Source organism: Hippopotamus amphibius, chromosome 7, assembly GCF_030028045.1.
Source record: "Hippopotamus amphibius kiboko isolate mHipAmp2 chromosome 7, mHipAmp2.hap2, whole genome shotgun sequence".
NCBI lineage: Eukaryota > Metazoa > Chordata > Mammalia > Artiodactyla > Hippopotamidae > Hippopotamus > Hippopotamus amphibius.
In genome coordinates, this window is record NC_080192.1 from 46,939,495 (window position 1) to 46,957,082 (window position 17,588).

Below are 17,588 nucleotides of genomic sequence, written 5' to 3' on the forward strand. Positions count from 1 at the left end.
TGTGTACTGCATTACGTACCTCAATTTTCACAAAAGTATTTCAGTGTCTTCACTTCACTTCATTATCAAGATCATACTTCTTCTCCTTTTAAATTAATTATTTGAAATATAAATTAAGCAAGATCCTCCGGCCTTTCTGGGAGCCTGGGAATCCATTTTTCCGGGAGTTTTGGAGCTTTACACCTGAGCCTCCTCCCAGCCCTTCAACATGGAGATTAAACTTTTATGCTTGGTCCACTTTCTCTTCAATAGCACATATTAATGTTAATACATACAGGAAAAATAAAACAAAGAAGAGGAACAAAACACAAGCAACTGCATGTTAACCAGTATTAATTTTTAACCATGGAAGACAAATTCGGGAAACAGAAGCTGACCATGTTTCTGCTAAATGGCACAGGAATACAAGGACTCTCATTTGTGTTATGTCCAAGGTTTGAAGAATTATTGTCGTGGTCTGTTCTATTAGAAAGTCTAATTTTGCCAAGGGCGAAAATGGAGGAGGAAGAGGAAGCAGAAGGAAGGAGAAGAATGAAGAGGAAGACATCCCAAAGGAAAGGGAGCCAAAGAGGAGACACCCACACACAGGCTTTACAGGGGGCTTGGCTCATCTGCAACAGACAGTGTTGAATATCAAATCAATGTCCCATGGGTGCACCCTGCACAAATTCAGGAAAATGTGACAAGGAAGTTGCTTGCCCTGTGGCTTTTGGGGTTCCTGCCTGCCTCGGCAATGCCTTCCTTCCTACCAACCCAGGTATGGAGGGGACAGCCCAGCAGAGCACTGGCTGAGGGCTGAGTCTTCAGCCAGGTGTAGGACAGACTTGTGTCCTCTTCGATGCAAGAAATAAAGGAGGGAAATCCAGAAGACTTGGGATCTTGAAGAGAGACCAGGCTTGGAATTTTTTTATTTATTGATTCAGCAAATATCGTTGAGTGGCCACTACGTGCCAGTCTCTGACTGCTGAGGCTACAGGAATGAATGAGACATAGTTCCTTCCTTCCAGCTGTCCACAGGAGACACACCCAGAAAAAGGCAATACAGGCTTTGAAGGGTGAAATGCAAAGTTCTCTGGAATATGTGGTAGCCTTGAGGGGAACGTGAATGGCAGTTAGCCAGGTAAACAAGGCGGGGGGGGGGGGGGTGTTCCGGAAGGAGGGAGCCCCATGAAACCTGGAGGCAAGAAAAGTGGGAGCTTTAGGGAAAAAACACAAGTCAGGCAGACTTGGGTTACATTCCAGTTCTTGAAACTCTCTGGGCCTGTTTCCTTATCAAAGAAAGGAGATGGGTTTTACCACCTTAAAGCATTGCTTGCAGACTAAAAGTGATAACATATATAATCTCACTACTAACAGATTCTCTCCCTGACCAGACTGTATTCAGGCCCCCCTGAACTTTTCAGTGAGGTCTATTTCCGTGTTTCTCTCTTAATTTTCCAGTTTTAGCAAGAATCCTTATAAATCAGTTTACAGAATCCCCCATCCTTCATATCTGATGGTCCTCAATATCAGTTGAGTTCCTCACCCTCCACCATCCCCCAGGGGTGTCTCATCACCTAGCCTACTTTCAGGAAGAATCTTGTTAGGTCAGTTGATGAAGAATCTCCCCCTTACCCTGCTCCTTGGCTATAAATTCCCACTTGCTATATTGTGAGTCGAGCCCAATCTCTCCCCCACTGCAAAATTCCATCCCAGTGGTTATTACCTACTATGACGGTCCCTCCCTTGAATGAAGTCCTCCCTATCGTGCTTTAACAAGAGTCACTGAATTTTTTTTCTTTAATACTACTAGTGCTTGGCACAAAATAAATGTTCATTCTTTTCCTATTCCTTCTCTGTTCCTTAACCCCACCCCCAAACACAGGACTCAGAAGAGTAAACCAACTGCTAAACTCAGGGAAGATCAGTATCAAAGTAGGAGGTTAGGAGAAAGCCTAAAAGATAGGGATTTACTGGCTCTGTTCTGGAGAGAGGTTCGGGTTGCGTAGCCAGCGGCCAGTTTGTGGGAGATTATGTAGTAACTAGAGTTAAGTGAGGGAGAGAAGGATAAAAAAGAGGCGTTTTCTCCAAAGATCTACCATGTTGACAAGTATTTTTCTGACATCGAGCCCTAGAATATGGAAGCCAATAAGCCAATACATGGGAAGGCAAAGCGGTACGTAAATGGAAAGAGCTTTGGGCTTGGAGGGAAAAGAAAAAGGTTTTGCCACCAATCCTGTGGTTTTGGACACATCTGTCAACTTCTTTAAGGATCCATTTCTTTCATCATAAAATGTCTTCCTCTCAGGCTTGCATGAGGGACCAATGAGTTGATGGAAGTAAAAGAGTTTGTAAAATATCAGACTTTATAAACAAGCATAATACAATTGGAAGAGTGAGAAGGAAACATCAAAGATGGGTTAGGAAAGAACTGGCAAAATAAGGAATGGTAAAAATTGGTGGCTGTGTATGGATTTTGGGGGGTTTTTTTGTTTTCTTTTTTCCGACATTTCCACAAACAGCGAGCAAAGGGAGGACCAGGTCCTGAGCATGGTTTACAGCCCTGCCGTCCTCACCACCAAGAAAGGTCCATTCAGATCTTCACACACAATCCAGCTCCTCCCAGGGGAGGGAGAGATGTGTGTGTGTGTGTGTGTGTGTGTGTGTGTGTGTGTGTGTGTGTGTGTGTGTGTCTGTCATCCCCAAGCAGATAAAAAGAAGAAACCGTAGTTCTCCAAATGCTTCTTAAAGCACAGCACTTCTTGAGATACACAGATAATAGATTTACAGTGTCCCTCTTCTGCTCCATCGGAATTAGTCTACTCACGCTAACAGCTAGCTCTTACTCTGTCATATTCAGGCACAAAAATCGTCCCAAAGGACATTACTCTCAGCAAAAGAGCCTTGACTAGCTGTTACCTTGTAGAATTTATAAGAAATAGTTTGTAGGTGTCATTTCTGCCTCTTCCTGCCTGTAAACATTTTATGTGACTTAATAGGTTTGTTTCAAAGCAACAAGCTTCTCTAACCCATAAGGGAAGAAAAAAAGAGGATCACTGTCTCCACACTTTGCATCTATAGAATCCCACTACACACACAGAACGCATATGGGACAAGAGGAGTAAAATTCCCATCAAGATACTCTGATCTGCTTTGTAATGTTTTAATATGAACGAATAGAGAAATAGCCACGCAAATTTTAAAAAACTGTTTCCATACATGCTTTTATAAGCTTTTAAAACTGTAAGTTGTACTAGGATACTTTATAGGACGTTAAATAGTAATCTATTCTTTTGATTCTTTGGGGGTTCCCAACCTTTACTTTCTGATTCTCCACAGAAAAAAACAAGAGAAGTAACTAAAAGCTTTGATACCTTTCAAAGAAGTAGAGAATTTGGTTTTGTTGTGTGCCTCAGAGCTAGCTTCCCAAACCCTGACGATGCACGGCTGAATAATCTATTTGAGGTCAGTTGTTACCAAGGTTAGCAGATAAGGTTTTCCATAAGTATTTTACACCAGTCTAGCCTTTTCCGAAAGACAATTGACAGATCAAAGAACTAGTTTTTTTACAGGGAGAGCATCACAGAACAGAGGTAAAATGAAACAAGTTCTCTCCTTAAACCAAATCTGCAGTGTCCCAACTTCAGAACTTCTTACAGATTTACTAAAAATTAGCACAAATGCTTTAGCCTATTCAAGAACAGACAATGATAACAATTTATCCCTTTCAGCTTTGATTCTAACCCCAAATGAGGAGTGTCCACGAAACCTTAAAAATATGGTATTAAGTTTCACTGTTCTATTTTTTTTCCTGAAAAAATGCTGATTTCATGATCAACATGGAAAAGCTAAACCTTTTGCAATAAAAGGAAATACTCAGTACTTTGTCCTTTGTTGCTTGGCAACTAAAGGCTATAAATGGATTTTATGATTATAAAGGCTCTGGAATTAATGTGAACATGTAAAAGTTGTAATAACTCCCTGGGGACAGAAGTGTTTCTTTGAAAAAGAAATGTTTGAATATATATATGTAGCTTTTACTCATTCTTGTTTCAAAATAAATAGAGCAAGCAATTTTGTTCCTTCACACTTGCAAATGTTAAAATAAAAATCAATAACTATCATTTATCTCATCATTTCAATATTTTATCATTAATGCTCACAACCTCAAGAGGTAGGTATTATCCCCATTTTACAGATGAAGAAAACTGAAACTTTAAAATGTTGTTACTGGCCCAAGGTCACAAAATTAAGAAGCAGAGGAATCAGGATTTGAACTCAGGTCTGCCTGAACTAAGGCTTCTGCCATCAACCGCATACCACAGATTCCTAGGAAGCATATTTCTCGGCTTCTAATACTTGAGGATATTGATCGCTTTAATCCCACGGGAATGATACTATTTCCAATTATCAAGTCATATGACGTTATCCTTAGAACACATTACTCCCCATTGCTTTACATGAACGTGGTTTCTTATATTGCTAATACCCCAAATATTGGGGTACCATCTCACTGGACTTTTTGTCCTGAGTCTGGGTACCAAAAAGGACAATATAGAGAGTTACTATTTTCTACTACACTTCTGAGCAAATCCAGCTCCCTGAATTCCCTCTACGGATTCTTGTTTTGCACCATGCAGTACTACAGGTCACTGTTGGTGTTCTTATATCTTTGTATTCTTATTTGTAGCCTTATCTTTTGATTTTCCGTAGCTGACTGCTTCATGAACACACACCATTGCCTCTTTACCACTAGCACTTCATCTTATGGTGCCAGAGCAGAGCTTTGCCAAAAAATGCCCGATGGCACTAAAGTTCCAACCACTCACATTCCAGAATAATTTCATCTATAGGATGGAATTGCATGCACACTGTCACACACACGCACGAAAACTCTATTTCAAGAGGAGCCATGAGTTCCACAGCTAACGCTACAGAGCCTGTTTGGAGGACACTGTGCAGAGTGGTGAGGAGCACAGGCCTTTGGAGAAAAACAGACATCTGTCCAACTCTAAGGTCTAATACATAGTAACTGTGTTACCTTGGGCAAGGCACAAACCTTTTCTGAATCTCTCTTTTCTCATCACTAAAATGATGATAACGTTATCTGCCTGTTTACTTTGTTGTACAAACTAAGAATCAATATAGCTAAAGACCTTAGTACAATGTCTAGCATAAAGTCAAGTGTTCATTAAATGGTAGAGGTTTCCTTACTGATCACAGACTGCTTCCAGGAGCTCCTTTAAAAGAATAAACATTTTTCTTATATAGAATACTGATAATACTGTTTCATTGGGCAGTAACTGTATATCAGGGACTATTCAAAGCACATCATGTACATCATCTTACTTCTCATTTTTCTCCTATGAGGTAATATCTGCTTCATTTAATAGATGAGGAAACAGTCTCAGAGAAACCCAGTCATTTGTCAAGACAGCATCTTAACTGAACGGTAGAGAAGAGATTTGGGCACAGGGAAATCTGAATACAAATCCTATGCTCTGACTACTATATCACTCATCACCACGCACGCAGGCTGGTGTCAGGAGATCAGAGACAATGTGTGTGATGTGCTTTGGTGCCAAGTTTCCAGAGCTGATGTGGGTGGCTTGTGAAATGCAGCCTCAGAAATGGGAAAGATACTGTGATCAAACTCCAAGATGATTCTTACAACCCAGGGTCCATTACCTTGCTGGTTTTCTGATGCCTAGATCTCTACTTTTGTCAAATACAGAGCTTCTACTCTTTTGTTTGACTCCTAATGTCTCCCAGTGACTCCCAGGTAATGATTCTGAATCTCAGCTACCACTCAGTTTGAGTTATAGCCTGAATCTCTCACAGAAGGACTTGGGTTTGGATTCTCTCCATCCCCAGTTAGCATCTCTGCCATGTTTCCTACTGAACACCGTGCCACCTGCCCTTCCTTCCTGCTAATAAAGGGTTCTTTCTAGGGGAAATAGAGTTATCACACCTAGGGGACGATCACGGCCATGGGTCACAGATCTATGAGTTATCTACAATAAAAAATGTTCTTGAGGAGCTGGGACTCCCCCCCGCCCCGCCAGATTTGATTCTGATACTAAAATATACGTAAGAAAAGGAGCCCAAACTTTTGTACAATGCAATAAAGTCCCCTGCCTTTCTATCAGAAGTTTTGGCCAAGAAACTCATGCGTATTGAATCGTTTAACCTTCCCAATAACCTTATAAGACTGGCATTAGTAGTATCCAATTTTATAGATACAGAACCGAGGCACAGAGAGTTGAAGTAACTTGCCCCAGATCACACAGCTAGCAAGGAGCAGAGTCAGGGTTAGAGCTCCGGCCCTGGAACAAGCTCTTATGCGCTGCACCAAACTGTCTCTCACAGCGGTGAGGATGGGAGCGTCTCGGAGATAAGGGTGCTGAAATGTTACATTGGGACCATACGCTAAGCTCAGGCCATGGAGAGTCAACAGAAAGGTTTAAGTAATGGCGTTCGTATGAGCCCAAAGTGAAGTGGAAGGCGGTCAGGGAGACACGTTAGCAGGCTCTTGCAAGAGATGAATATCCAAACAACGCGGAGGCTGCAGCTGAAAGCACGTAGCAACAGTGTGGTAAACAGTTAGCTACATAGAGTGTGGGAGAAGTCGGTAAGGGCGACACCCCAGTTTCTAGTTTGAGCGGTCTGGTGAAGAGTGAAGGGGGTACAGGAATCAGGGAGCGGAAGGATAACGAGTTCCACCATCAATGTACTGCTTTGGGGAAACTAAGGGACACTTGGGCACATGCAAGTGTACATTAAACATCTGTAACTCTAGGTCTGGAATGTGGCAATAGGGTTTGGGAAGTGCTAATCCGGGGGAGTAAAGGAAACCATTCAGGGTGAGCCTTTGGTGCTCAAATAAGAGTTTCCAAAACAGGATGGGGCGGGGGGAGAAGGAGGAGGGTGAACTAGCGAGCGCTCCTGAGAGGAAACGGAGAGGCTGGATGAGAATCGGAGGCGAAGATGCCATGGGATCAAACAGGATAGCTTCCATGAGTAAACACGGATGACGAGAGGACACCAGGAGGACTAGGGCCGACGATCCTTAATACGATCTAGCAATTAGGAGAAATTTCAGAAGGGTAAGTGGGAGCAGAAGCCAGTGGAGATTGGGTTCAAAAGTGAATGGGATGTGAGGAATGAAGAGAGTGGGTATTTTTCAGAGTTTGGTGATGAAAGGGAAGAGAAAGATCGATGAATGTTTGGAAGGAGAGGTAGAGTCAAGGAAAGAGATTTGAATCTCTTGCTGAACGCCTGATAACTTAATTTCACTATTGTTCCCCTGAGGAAGTTGTATTACTCTCTCCTTTCCCTTATATACATCAATATTTAAGGTATCCTTTAATGTAAGCTAATTCAGGAATCTTTTTAGAAGCAGATGACGAACAGATGTTGATCCACTGCCAGGGGTGTCCTCCCATCAAACTGGCCACCAGCTGGACCCCTGGAAGCATCTCTTCAAGTGCCACTGATGTGGCCCTGGGGATAGAAGGAAGCCCAATGCAAAGGAAATAATCACTTTTCCTGGTCAGGTCAACTGTTCAGGGAGAAGTCATCTGATTTTCTACATGCACCATTAAAACTGAGAACAGACTTTCAAGAACTTGCTTCCTTCCTGGTTGCACTATAGTTTTGGTGTAAATGTTTACTGCTACTGTTACAGCTCAGATGATAAAGATAAAACAGGAATCGTTTTCATCACTGCTTTTAATAATGCTATCAAATCTCCCTTTCCCATCCTTTAACATTTTGTAGAATCTATATGCCTCTAGACTCTCACTGTTAAAACGTGCTCCAGTCCAGAATCTCCCACCTGGTTCAGAGCACACACATCTCCCCACTGCCACCCCCTCCACTGTGGGCTGCTTCAGCCTCTGGCTACTCCGGGAGGGGCAGATGAGAGAAGCAGCCAACAGCCTGGGACTAGGGCAAAGTTTCTAACCTCTTCTGGGTCACAGACCACACGAGTCATCTGATGAAAACTATAGAGAATTTCCCTATAAATATGTGCCTACACATATACACATTTCCACCCAATTTCAGAGGGTTCAAGTCCCCTCCGGAATCTTATCCTAAGTTAAGGACTCTGAACTTAGAGTAACGTTTTTTATGTCAAAAAATATAAATTAATATCAGGTAGCAGTCTGCAGGTGGATATTTAAAAACTTCCTAGCAGATAATTTGGCAATACCAAAGACCAAAATTTTTTTAAAAAATACTGTGTGCCAACAATTATATTTTGGGGAGATCTATACAAAGTAAATAACTACGGGTTTGGGGGGAAATTGTTATAATAGTATGTATGTAACAGGGGAAAACCTAGCCCAAGCCTAAATGTCCAACAATAAGAAATGATTAAATTATGGAACATCTCAAATAAAGGTTTTCCCATATATACCTAGAACCTGAAAATGGAAGAGATGTTCTCCTTGCTCTTCATTGCTGCTTCCAGATCAGTTTTCCTCCTCCCTCCTTTACAAGCTTTGGTGTGTGCCAAATGACCAGGCCACCTCCTGGTAATAATAGCATCTATCAACCTCTTGGTCACTATTCATTTCTTATTGAACATTCAGCATCTGTTACCCCTCTCTCTCTCTCTCTCTCTCCCCCTCACTACTCCTGCCATCACTGCTGGTTGCATCAACCTCCACCCAATTAAATCACAGCCTCTCAGTTTCTTAAACTCCTCAGCTCCACCCCACCTCAGCCACCACTTCCTGTGACCCTCTCCTAAACCTTGGCATCATCAATAACTGCACCATTCTCTGAAATCTCAGTTTCAATTGTGTTCTTCGACCAGCTTAACCTTTCCACTCACTGACACTTATACCTCTACTCTAATACCTTCACCTATTGAGATCCTCTGGTCATGAACCTTATTCCCACCGTTCCATACTTCCTCATCCCCCTTCCACTCCTTTCTTACCCAGCTTAAATTCCAGGGTCCGTCACTCTAATTACTCCCTTGCAAAGACTTGTAAGTCTCTTCCTTTCTTTCCATCTGTGGAACGCACCCAAGAAAATCCTGACTTTAGTTAAACCCAATTCTTCACGCACTCCAAGACTGCACTGAGTAGCTGAATGTTGCTGAGAAAATCATGTAAATGTAGTGATTAACCTCACTTAAAGTAATTGACCACAGATCTCAAATGTACACGGCACTGACTAGCATCCTTACTATTTCCTGGCCGATCTGCTTTTTACACCCTCACCCTCTAGTGAGTTGAAAACAGGACCCCAAAAAGTACGACCACCCAGAACCTGTGAGTGTAAACTTACTTGGAAAAGGGGTGTTGACAGATATAATCTGTCAGATTTGTTATATCTGTTGACAGATATAATAAAGTTAAATGTATTCATGCTCCAGAAATTCCACTTCAAGTGGAACACTCAAGAAAGTGGAAGACATATTACCATGCAAAGACTTGTACATGAAGCTTCATAGCACCATTATTCATAATAGCCTAAGGTGGAAACAGTCCAAATGTCTATCAACTGATGAATCAATAACAAATACGTGTTATGTCCACATAGCGGAATTTTTCACTGATGCATGTAATGACACATGCTACAACATAGATGAATCCTGAAAACAAGCTAAGTGAAAGAAAAAAGCCAGGCACAAAAGGACACAGATTACATGATTCGATTTTTATGAAATGTTCAGACCAAGCAATTTCATGGAGGAAGAAAGAACCTTAGTGGTTGCCAAGGGGTGGGAATATGGGGAACTATGAGTGATTACTAACAAGTACAAGATATCTTTTGGGGGTGATTAAAATATTATAGCATTAAATATGTTACTAGTTGCACAATCTGGTGATATACTAATAACCACCAAATTGTCAACTTTAAAATGGTGAATTTATGGCATATGATTTGTATCATAATAATAAACAAATGAAAAGCCTGCAAAACTATGTATACAGAAAAAATAAATAAATAAATAAAGTTAAGTGGTTCAAGATGAGGTCATCCGGGATTAGGGTGGTCCCTAAGTGCAATGACGAGTGTCCTCGTAAGAGAAGTGACAGGTAGAAGAGACTCGCGGAGGAGGTGATGTGAAGATGCAGTTAGAGATGCGAGTGATTAGTCTATAAGTCAAGGAGTACCAAGGAGCACCAGCACCATTCTTCCCTAGAGCCTCTGCGTTTCTGGCCTTGCCAAATCCTTGATTTCAGACTTCTTATCTCCAGAATTGTGAGAGGATAAATTTCTGTTGCTTTAAGCCACATGTTTGTGGTAATTTTTTATGTCAGCCCTACAAAACTAATACACTAACTAAGAAGATCATTGCACAATTTATTCTCCCTCCTAAAGCCCTCAACGGTCCCCTACCACACTCCCACCGCCTCACTTCTCAGGTAAAGCAGAAGTAACCTGTCTCAAGTTCTCACCCTGAAACCTACCACACGACCTGTATCTGTTCCAGATACTCCTCTTTTCCTCCCTTGCAAGACAGTAAGTGTTCCTGGCACCTAAGGGCAAGCTCGCTCCACCCCATCCTCACCCACCTTCTTAAGGTTCCCCTCCCACAATTACCCACCCTCCCTCTTCCGCATCATACATTTATTCCTCCGCACTGAAGCATTCCATCTGCACAACAAGCTTTCGTATCTTCCATCTAAAAACAAAAGTATCAAATAAAAACCCTCTTGCCTCCACACTTCCTCTGGCTATTGCCACAGCTCTCTGCTCCTGGCATGACAGAACTTCTCAATAGCACTATCCACATTAGCCCCTCGCCTTCCATTTTCGCTTCACCCCCCTGACTGGGCTTTCTTCCCCTACTGCATGGAAACCTCTTGTCAAGGTCACGCACCACCTTCTTTCCCAAATTCTATGCTCAATTAACTGGCATTTCAGAAACACTTAGAACATTTGGCCACACCCTCTTTGAAACACTTTCTTTCCTAGCTCAGCACCACACTGTCCTGGCTTTCCTCCCACCTCACTTAACATCCTTTGCTGGTTGCTCACACTTGGATCCCTAAGTGTTATCACGGAGCCCTCTTGTTTCCCTTCTGGGTGACCTCTTCTTGGTGACCTCACCTAGTCTCAGGGCTTTAAACCCCAACCATATGCTGATGACTCCCAAATTGATATCCATAGCCCACATCCCTCCCTTGGGTTCCAGATTCAAACATCCAATTGCCTCCTTATCATCTCTGCCTGGTTCTCTAAAAGGTAGCTAAAATGCAGTGCCCAAGTGAATTCTCGATTTCACACATATGCACACACACGCACACACACACACACACACAAAAATGTGCTTCCACCCATTATTCCACAACTGAGTACATTGTACGACAGCCACCAATTATTGACACCAATGTCTAGGCATCATCCTTGATTCCTCTGCCTTCCTCATGCCCACATGCCACCCACCTGCAAGTTCTGCCTGTTCCCCTGCTTAAAACTCTCCACTGGTTTCCCATCACACTGAGAATAAAAATCCAAACTCTTGACATCATCTCCTACCACCCACCCCATTGTCACTCAACACTGTCCTCTGCCCATTCCACAGCACCCCTATCCCACTCCAGCCCCACCCCTGACCACTCCAAGCTTAGGGACTTCACACTGGTATTCCCTTTGCCTGGAATGTTCTTCTTATGGGGGTTATGATTCTATACCTAGTACAAAGTAAGTGTTCAATAAATGATAGTATTATTAATTAGGTTGTAGATCAAGGGTTAGCAAACATTTTCTATAAAGAGCCAGATAGTATTTTAGATTTTGAGGGCCATAAGGTCTCTGTGGCCACCACTCAACTCTGCCATCACAGCATCTAAGCAGCCACAGATAATATTTAAACGAATGAGTGTATTCTAATAAAACTTTATTTATAAAATCAGGCTGCAGGCCAGATTTAGCTTGCGGGCCATGGTTTCAGACTCCTGTTATAAATGAATAAGTAATGATAAGAAAGGATGTTTCTCTCTATACTCCGTGAAAAAGTCCATTATTAAAGAGTGTAAATAGTATGATCCTATTTTTAAAAAACACACAAGATCAATACCAAAATATGAACAGCTGTTATCACTAAATGGTGCGATTACAAGTGATAGCAATTTCTTGTTTTATGTTATCTATATTTTCCACAATTGTCCATGTATTCAATGTTTAGCTTCCAAGATATTGTGGAGTCTTCCAGAAGCCGACTTCTAACTCCCAAGTTGAAAAGATGACAACATCAATAACACCAGAGAAGGTGATGGAGTCTCTTCTCAGAAGCATTTGTCTGAGTGATTTTGTCCCAGGATTCCCTAGAGTTGCTGATAATATTAGCAGGTCTCAAATGTAGTGTGTGTGCAGGTGACAGACGTTAGCTCTGACGTAGTTACAGCACATTTTAAATTCTAATGAAATCACCTTCACCTTGCGGTTCCCAGCGTGAAAGAAGAAAAGGGATTTGGGGGACTTCCCTTGCAGTCCAGTGGTTAAGACTTCACCTTCCAATGCAGGGGGTGCAGTTTTGATCCATGGTTGGGGAGCGAAGATCCCACATGCCTTGCAGCCAAAAAACCAAAACATAAAATAGAAGCAATATTGCAACAAAATTCAATAAAGTTCCACATCAGGGACTTCCCTGGTAGCGCAATGGTTAAGAATCCGCCTGCCAATGCAGGGGACACAGGTTCGATCCCTGGTCCAGGAAGATCCCACATGCTGTGGAACAACTAAGCCCCTGTGCCACAACTACTGAGCCTGTGCGCTAGAGTCTGTGCACCACAGCTACTGAAGCCTGCGAGACTAGAGCCAGTGCTTCGCAACAAGAGAAGCCACCACAATGAGAAGGCTGTGCACCACAACGAAGAGTAGCCCTCGCTCACTACAACTAGAGAAAGCCCGTGCACAGCAATGAAGACCCAACACAGCCAAAAATAAATAAATAAATAAAATTTATTTTAAAAAATGGTCTACATCAAAAAAATCTTTGAAATAAAAAGGGATTTTTTTCCCCTGAATGCACCAATCCCACACCTCTTTGTTCTGGATGCTTCATGACAAGGCAGTATAGTTTCTAACCACCTGCCAACATCAGATAAAAGTGTGCAAATAATTATAAGCTGCTTGCATGATCTGGGTAGTTCTTCTTGTCCTTGACGTATTCTTGTTCCCAGTCTCCTGGAAAGTCCATACTATCTCCAAACAGAAACAGAGGTGGCCTCATCAATAAACAAGGTGCTCCTGCCTCTGTGGGATAATTTCAGAGATACTAGGATGCAACATGATGCCTAAAATTCCACCATTAGAGATCAACCAAACCTACTCTTAGAGAAGGTAATCTTTTTGACTCATTTGATCAAAACAACTTTGTGTTCTATGAAAACACATTGAATACAAAACTCTATAGAGATGTAAGGTGCCATCAGATCCTTTGCCATTTGCACCTTCTGTGCAAGCTCAGGTTTTATTGGGACAGAAGGAAGAGGGCACAAGAATGCTGGTTATGTGAGAGGGTGAGAAAGTGGTGGTCCTAAAGTGAAAGAAAGACAAAGATTGAGAGACTGGCCAGAGGCCAAAGATATCCTTTACCTGCAATACAATCTTGCCCAGGGCCAGCCCTCTGCACTGCATTCAGCTGCTCAGAGCGTCTGATTCCAATAATAGGAATTCAGAAACATCAACCAGTCAGAGTTGGTTTCCCTTTTGGAGAAGCAATATACAGGAACCACAGAAGACATTCACGACTTTATCTCTCGTGCTAATGGAACCTGAGGCTTTCCACCAACTGGCAGCACTTTGTCTCAGCTGCCTCTGTTTGTTTTATTCACTGAAACTTTCTGCTACTGGGCAAGTTTTTCTTCTTCCCATATTTGGACTTGCTGGCTCTCCGAACCTAGCGTTCAAACTGTTGAATAGAATAGTCTGTGCACTGTTCTTCATTCATTTATTCTATAAATATTACTGTCTACTATCTGCTTGCACCACATAGGCACTTTTCTAAGCTACATCTCTCTTGTACTCAACAATTCTACCAAACTCTCTCTTGAAGCCTTTCTAGATCCATTCCATCTGGGTCGGTCCCTTGAGTCATTCCTTTTCTGTTCCAGAATTGTAAGCATTTTCTTCATTTTCCTGAAAGCTTGGCACCTCCATAATATTCCTGTGGCGCTCATGAGTAGCAGATGTTTCTACCTACCCTGCACCCTTACTACTCTACTTTAATAATAACTAACTAGAAATTTAAATCTTAAGCAGAGAGAGGAGGGCAGAAAATAATTTGACACTTGTTTGACAGCAGCCTCCTGAAGGGACTGTTCTTTCTCTTAGATCTCAGGAGCTGTCCAGTGGTTCCTGCCCATCCACAGCTTCTGGTTTTAGGAGTTGCCCCTCACCCCCCAAACTTCAGTGGGTGAGTAGGACTTTCTTCAGCTAGTTTCCCTCTTCTGCTTTTCCATGTGATCTACTCAGGAGAGTCAGTCCTCTGTGTCCACGGGTTCCACATTTGCAGATTTCAGCCAACCGAAGATGGAAAATATTTGGGAAAAAAGATCCCAGAAAGTTCCAAAAAGGAAAACTTAATTTTGCCACATGCTAGCAACTACTCACATAGCATTTACATTGTATGGAGTATTATAAATAATCTAAAGATTATTTAACGTGTACTAGAGGAATTACATAGGTTAATATGAAAATACTACTGCCATTTTATATGTGACCTGAGCATTTGTGGATTTCGGTATCAGAGCGGACCCTAGAACCAACCACTCCCTGGATTCTGAGGACAACTGTATGTAGTTTTTCCCACTTTGCTCTATCAGGGCAGGAACCTCCTCTTTTGCTTCCATGATAAGCCAAAAAGCATTTGAGAACCTACTTCAGGACATTACGAAGAGGGTGAGCTAAACAGCTTCTCACCAATTTAGAAAATTTCTTCTTAAATATTAAATATAATGAATAATAAAATATTTCTCAAATTAGTTTTTATAAACTGTGCTAAAAAGCTGGGAACTAAAAGATAAATCTTGATGTCACAGTAGTCCAAAAGAAATTCCCGTAAGGAAACAAATTAAGAATGTAAGGTCACAGCTATCAAAAACAAGTAAAGTTAACTGAGGAATGGGATTTACCATACTTCATTTTCTATTCCTTTCTCACCCAGGAGGTTGTTGTAAGAATTAAATGAGATAATGAATGAAAGTGAATGGGATAGTGCTTGGCGCATGGCAAACGCTCAGTAAACATTATTAATCTGGTTCAAACCTAAGATAAAACAAAGTCCAAGTTAACTAACTTAAAACTTGGCAAGTGTTAAAGTGTATGTATTTTTAAAGATAAAATCATGGGGACTTCCCTGGTTGCACAGTGGTTAAGAATCCACCTGCCAATGCAGGGGGTACAGGTTCCATCCCTGGTCCGGGAAGATCCCACATGTCTCGGAACAAGTAAGCCCCTGCACCACAGTTGCTAAGTCGGTGCGCCACAGCTACTGAAGCCCACATGCCTAGAGCTCATGCTCCACAATAAGAGAAGCCACTGCACTGAGAAGCCCACGCACCACAACAAAGAGTAGCCCCCACTCTCCACAACTTGAGAAAGCCCACTCTCAGCAATGAAGATCAAAGGCAGCCAAAAAAAAAGATAAAATCATGACTCATAGGAATATAAGATGAACACATGTCAAAGATTTTTATTTACTTCATGAAGGAAGCAGGAAGATGTTACAACTGGTTCAAGGAGAATTCAAACAACAGATCTAGATCTAGGTACTCAGATAGATAAATGATGATAGACTAGATAGATAGATAGATAGATAGATAGATAGATAGATAGATAGATAGATAGATATAGATAGGTGATAGATGATAGATAGATAGATAGATAGATAGACAGACAGATAGATAGATAGGTGATAGATAGATAGATGATAGATGATAGACAATAAATCTAGGTAGAGAAGCAGACAGATAATCTAAATCTAGCTACACCATGGGATGAATTTACAAATAAATGGAAAACTGGGTTTTACTGAAACTATTGATTCCCAAAAGGAGATCATTCATTTACATATCTATTGACAAAATTCATTGCATTGATATCAATTATCTATAATTTACAGAGTTTCAAAATAGTTCTAAGACTTTATTGTCTTTATTTTTTGATAGCCCAAAGGCCATGATCCAGGCACAGTTTTCTATGGAAGACACCTAGTAATCTTTTTTTTTTTCATCCATGTCAATGTCTTTTACAATTTTTCTTCACACAGAAAAGAAATTCTTAAACAGAAGAGTTTTGCGGAATTAAACCCAGTCTCCTTTGTTTAAGATAAACTGATAATGACATAATACATTCCAATTTTGAAGCACTGAGATAAAGTATAAAGAGGAAAGTAAAAATCCCCATATTCCTACTGCTAAGAAATAACTACTGTTAATACTGGTAGTGTATTCATCCAGTTGTTTCTACATATATGTGTGTGCGTGTATGTATACATAGTAACTGTTTTCAGATAAGTTTTAATAAATTTTGTTCCAGAAAAAATATATATATGTTCAATTGTATTATATATACCAATTTGTAACCCACTTTTCCCCTTTATATCATTAACATTTTTCCTTATCATCATTTTTAATAGCTACAAAATATCCCATTACATGAAAGAACCATAATCTATTTAATCCACCGCTATTAGAAATTTAAGTTGTAACCAATTTTTAGTTATTATAAATAAAATAATGCGCCTCTCCTCTGACAACCTTTCTCTTGCAGTAGTATCAGCTTTGCTGAAAAAGCCAAACATTTCACATGGTATCTGAGTTTCCAGTGGATGTTGGGATCCCTAGAGAACATGATCCACCTCTTCTGCGTTAGCTGATAGGCCTACCTATTGCATCAGTGGCAGGCAATAGAAGGAGGCTTGCCAGCTACCTGGAAGCACCTTTGTTCTTGTCATTTCCTGAGACACACCACAAAGATTCAGCATGATCAGCATGAGCTCTGATGTTCAAAGCTGTTTAATTCACAACAATATTGTCAGTCCAGATACTCGTTTTTTTAAGTTGTTTTTTTTTTTAATGCGGATCATTTTTTAACGTCTTTATTGAATTTTTTACAATATTGCTTCTGGGTTTTTTGTTTATGTTTTGGTTTTTTGGCTGCAAGGTATGTGGGATCTTAGCTCCCCGACCAGGAATTGAACCCACACCCCTTGCATTGGAAGGTGAAGTCTTAACCACTGGACTGCCAGGGAAGTCCCAGTCCAGATACTTTTTAATGCAAAAGTGTTCATAAGGAAAAAATATATTATTTAGGATTCAGTTTCTTAGAATGAAGAATCTGAGAAAGCAAAGAAAAAATTAGCTTTCAGGTGGGTAACAAATTATGAAAACTTTTCTTGCTTTTCAGAATTTGATTTTTTATATGAGATTGCATTTAATTAGAAGCTGACATATCAACAGGAGCACAACATAAAACAACTGGCCCTCCTCCTGAGAATATCATATCCAGTTTTACCGTCCTCATTCTAGGGAATATTTGAGAAAGGAAGTCATAATCTAAGGGAAACTTCTCAAAGCCCTACAGGCTACCACTTAAAAGAGGTGGTTGTTGGACTTGGCACACAGTCAGTGATCGAT

The 17,588-nt window shown here is 41.1% G+C and overlaps 1 protein-coding gene across 1 annotated transcript in view; it reads right to left on the reverse strand.

The window, feature by feature from the left end:
- The window catches only part of MYRFL (myelin regulatory factor like), a 126,134-nt gene extending 112,238 nt beyond the window's left edge, over positions 1–13,896 (reverse strand). The window contains 1 exon segment of the mRNA XM_057742277.1: positions 13,683–13,896. Coding sequence (XP_057598260.1) covers positions 13,683–13,896 — 214 coding nt within the window.
- Positions 13,897–17,588: the final 3,692 nt, after the last annotated feature.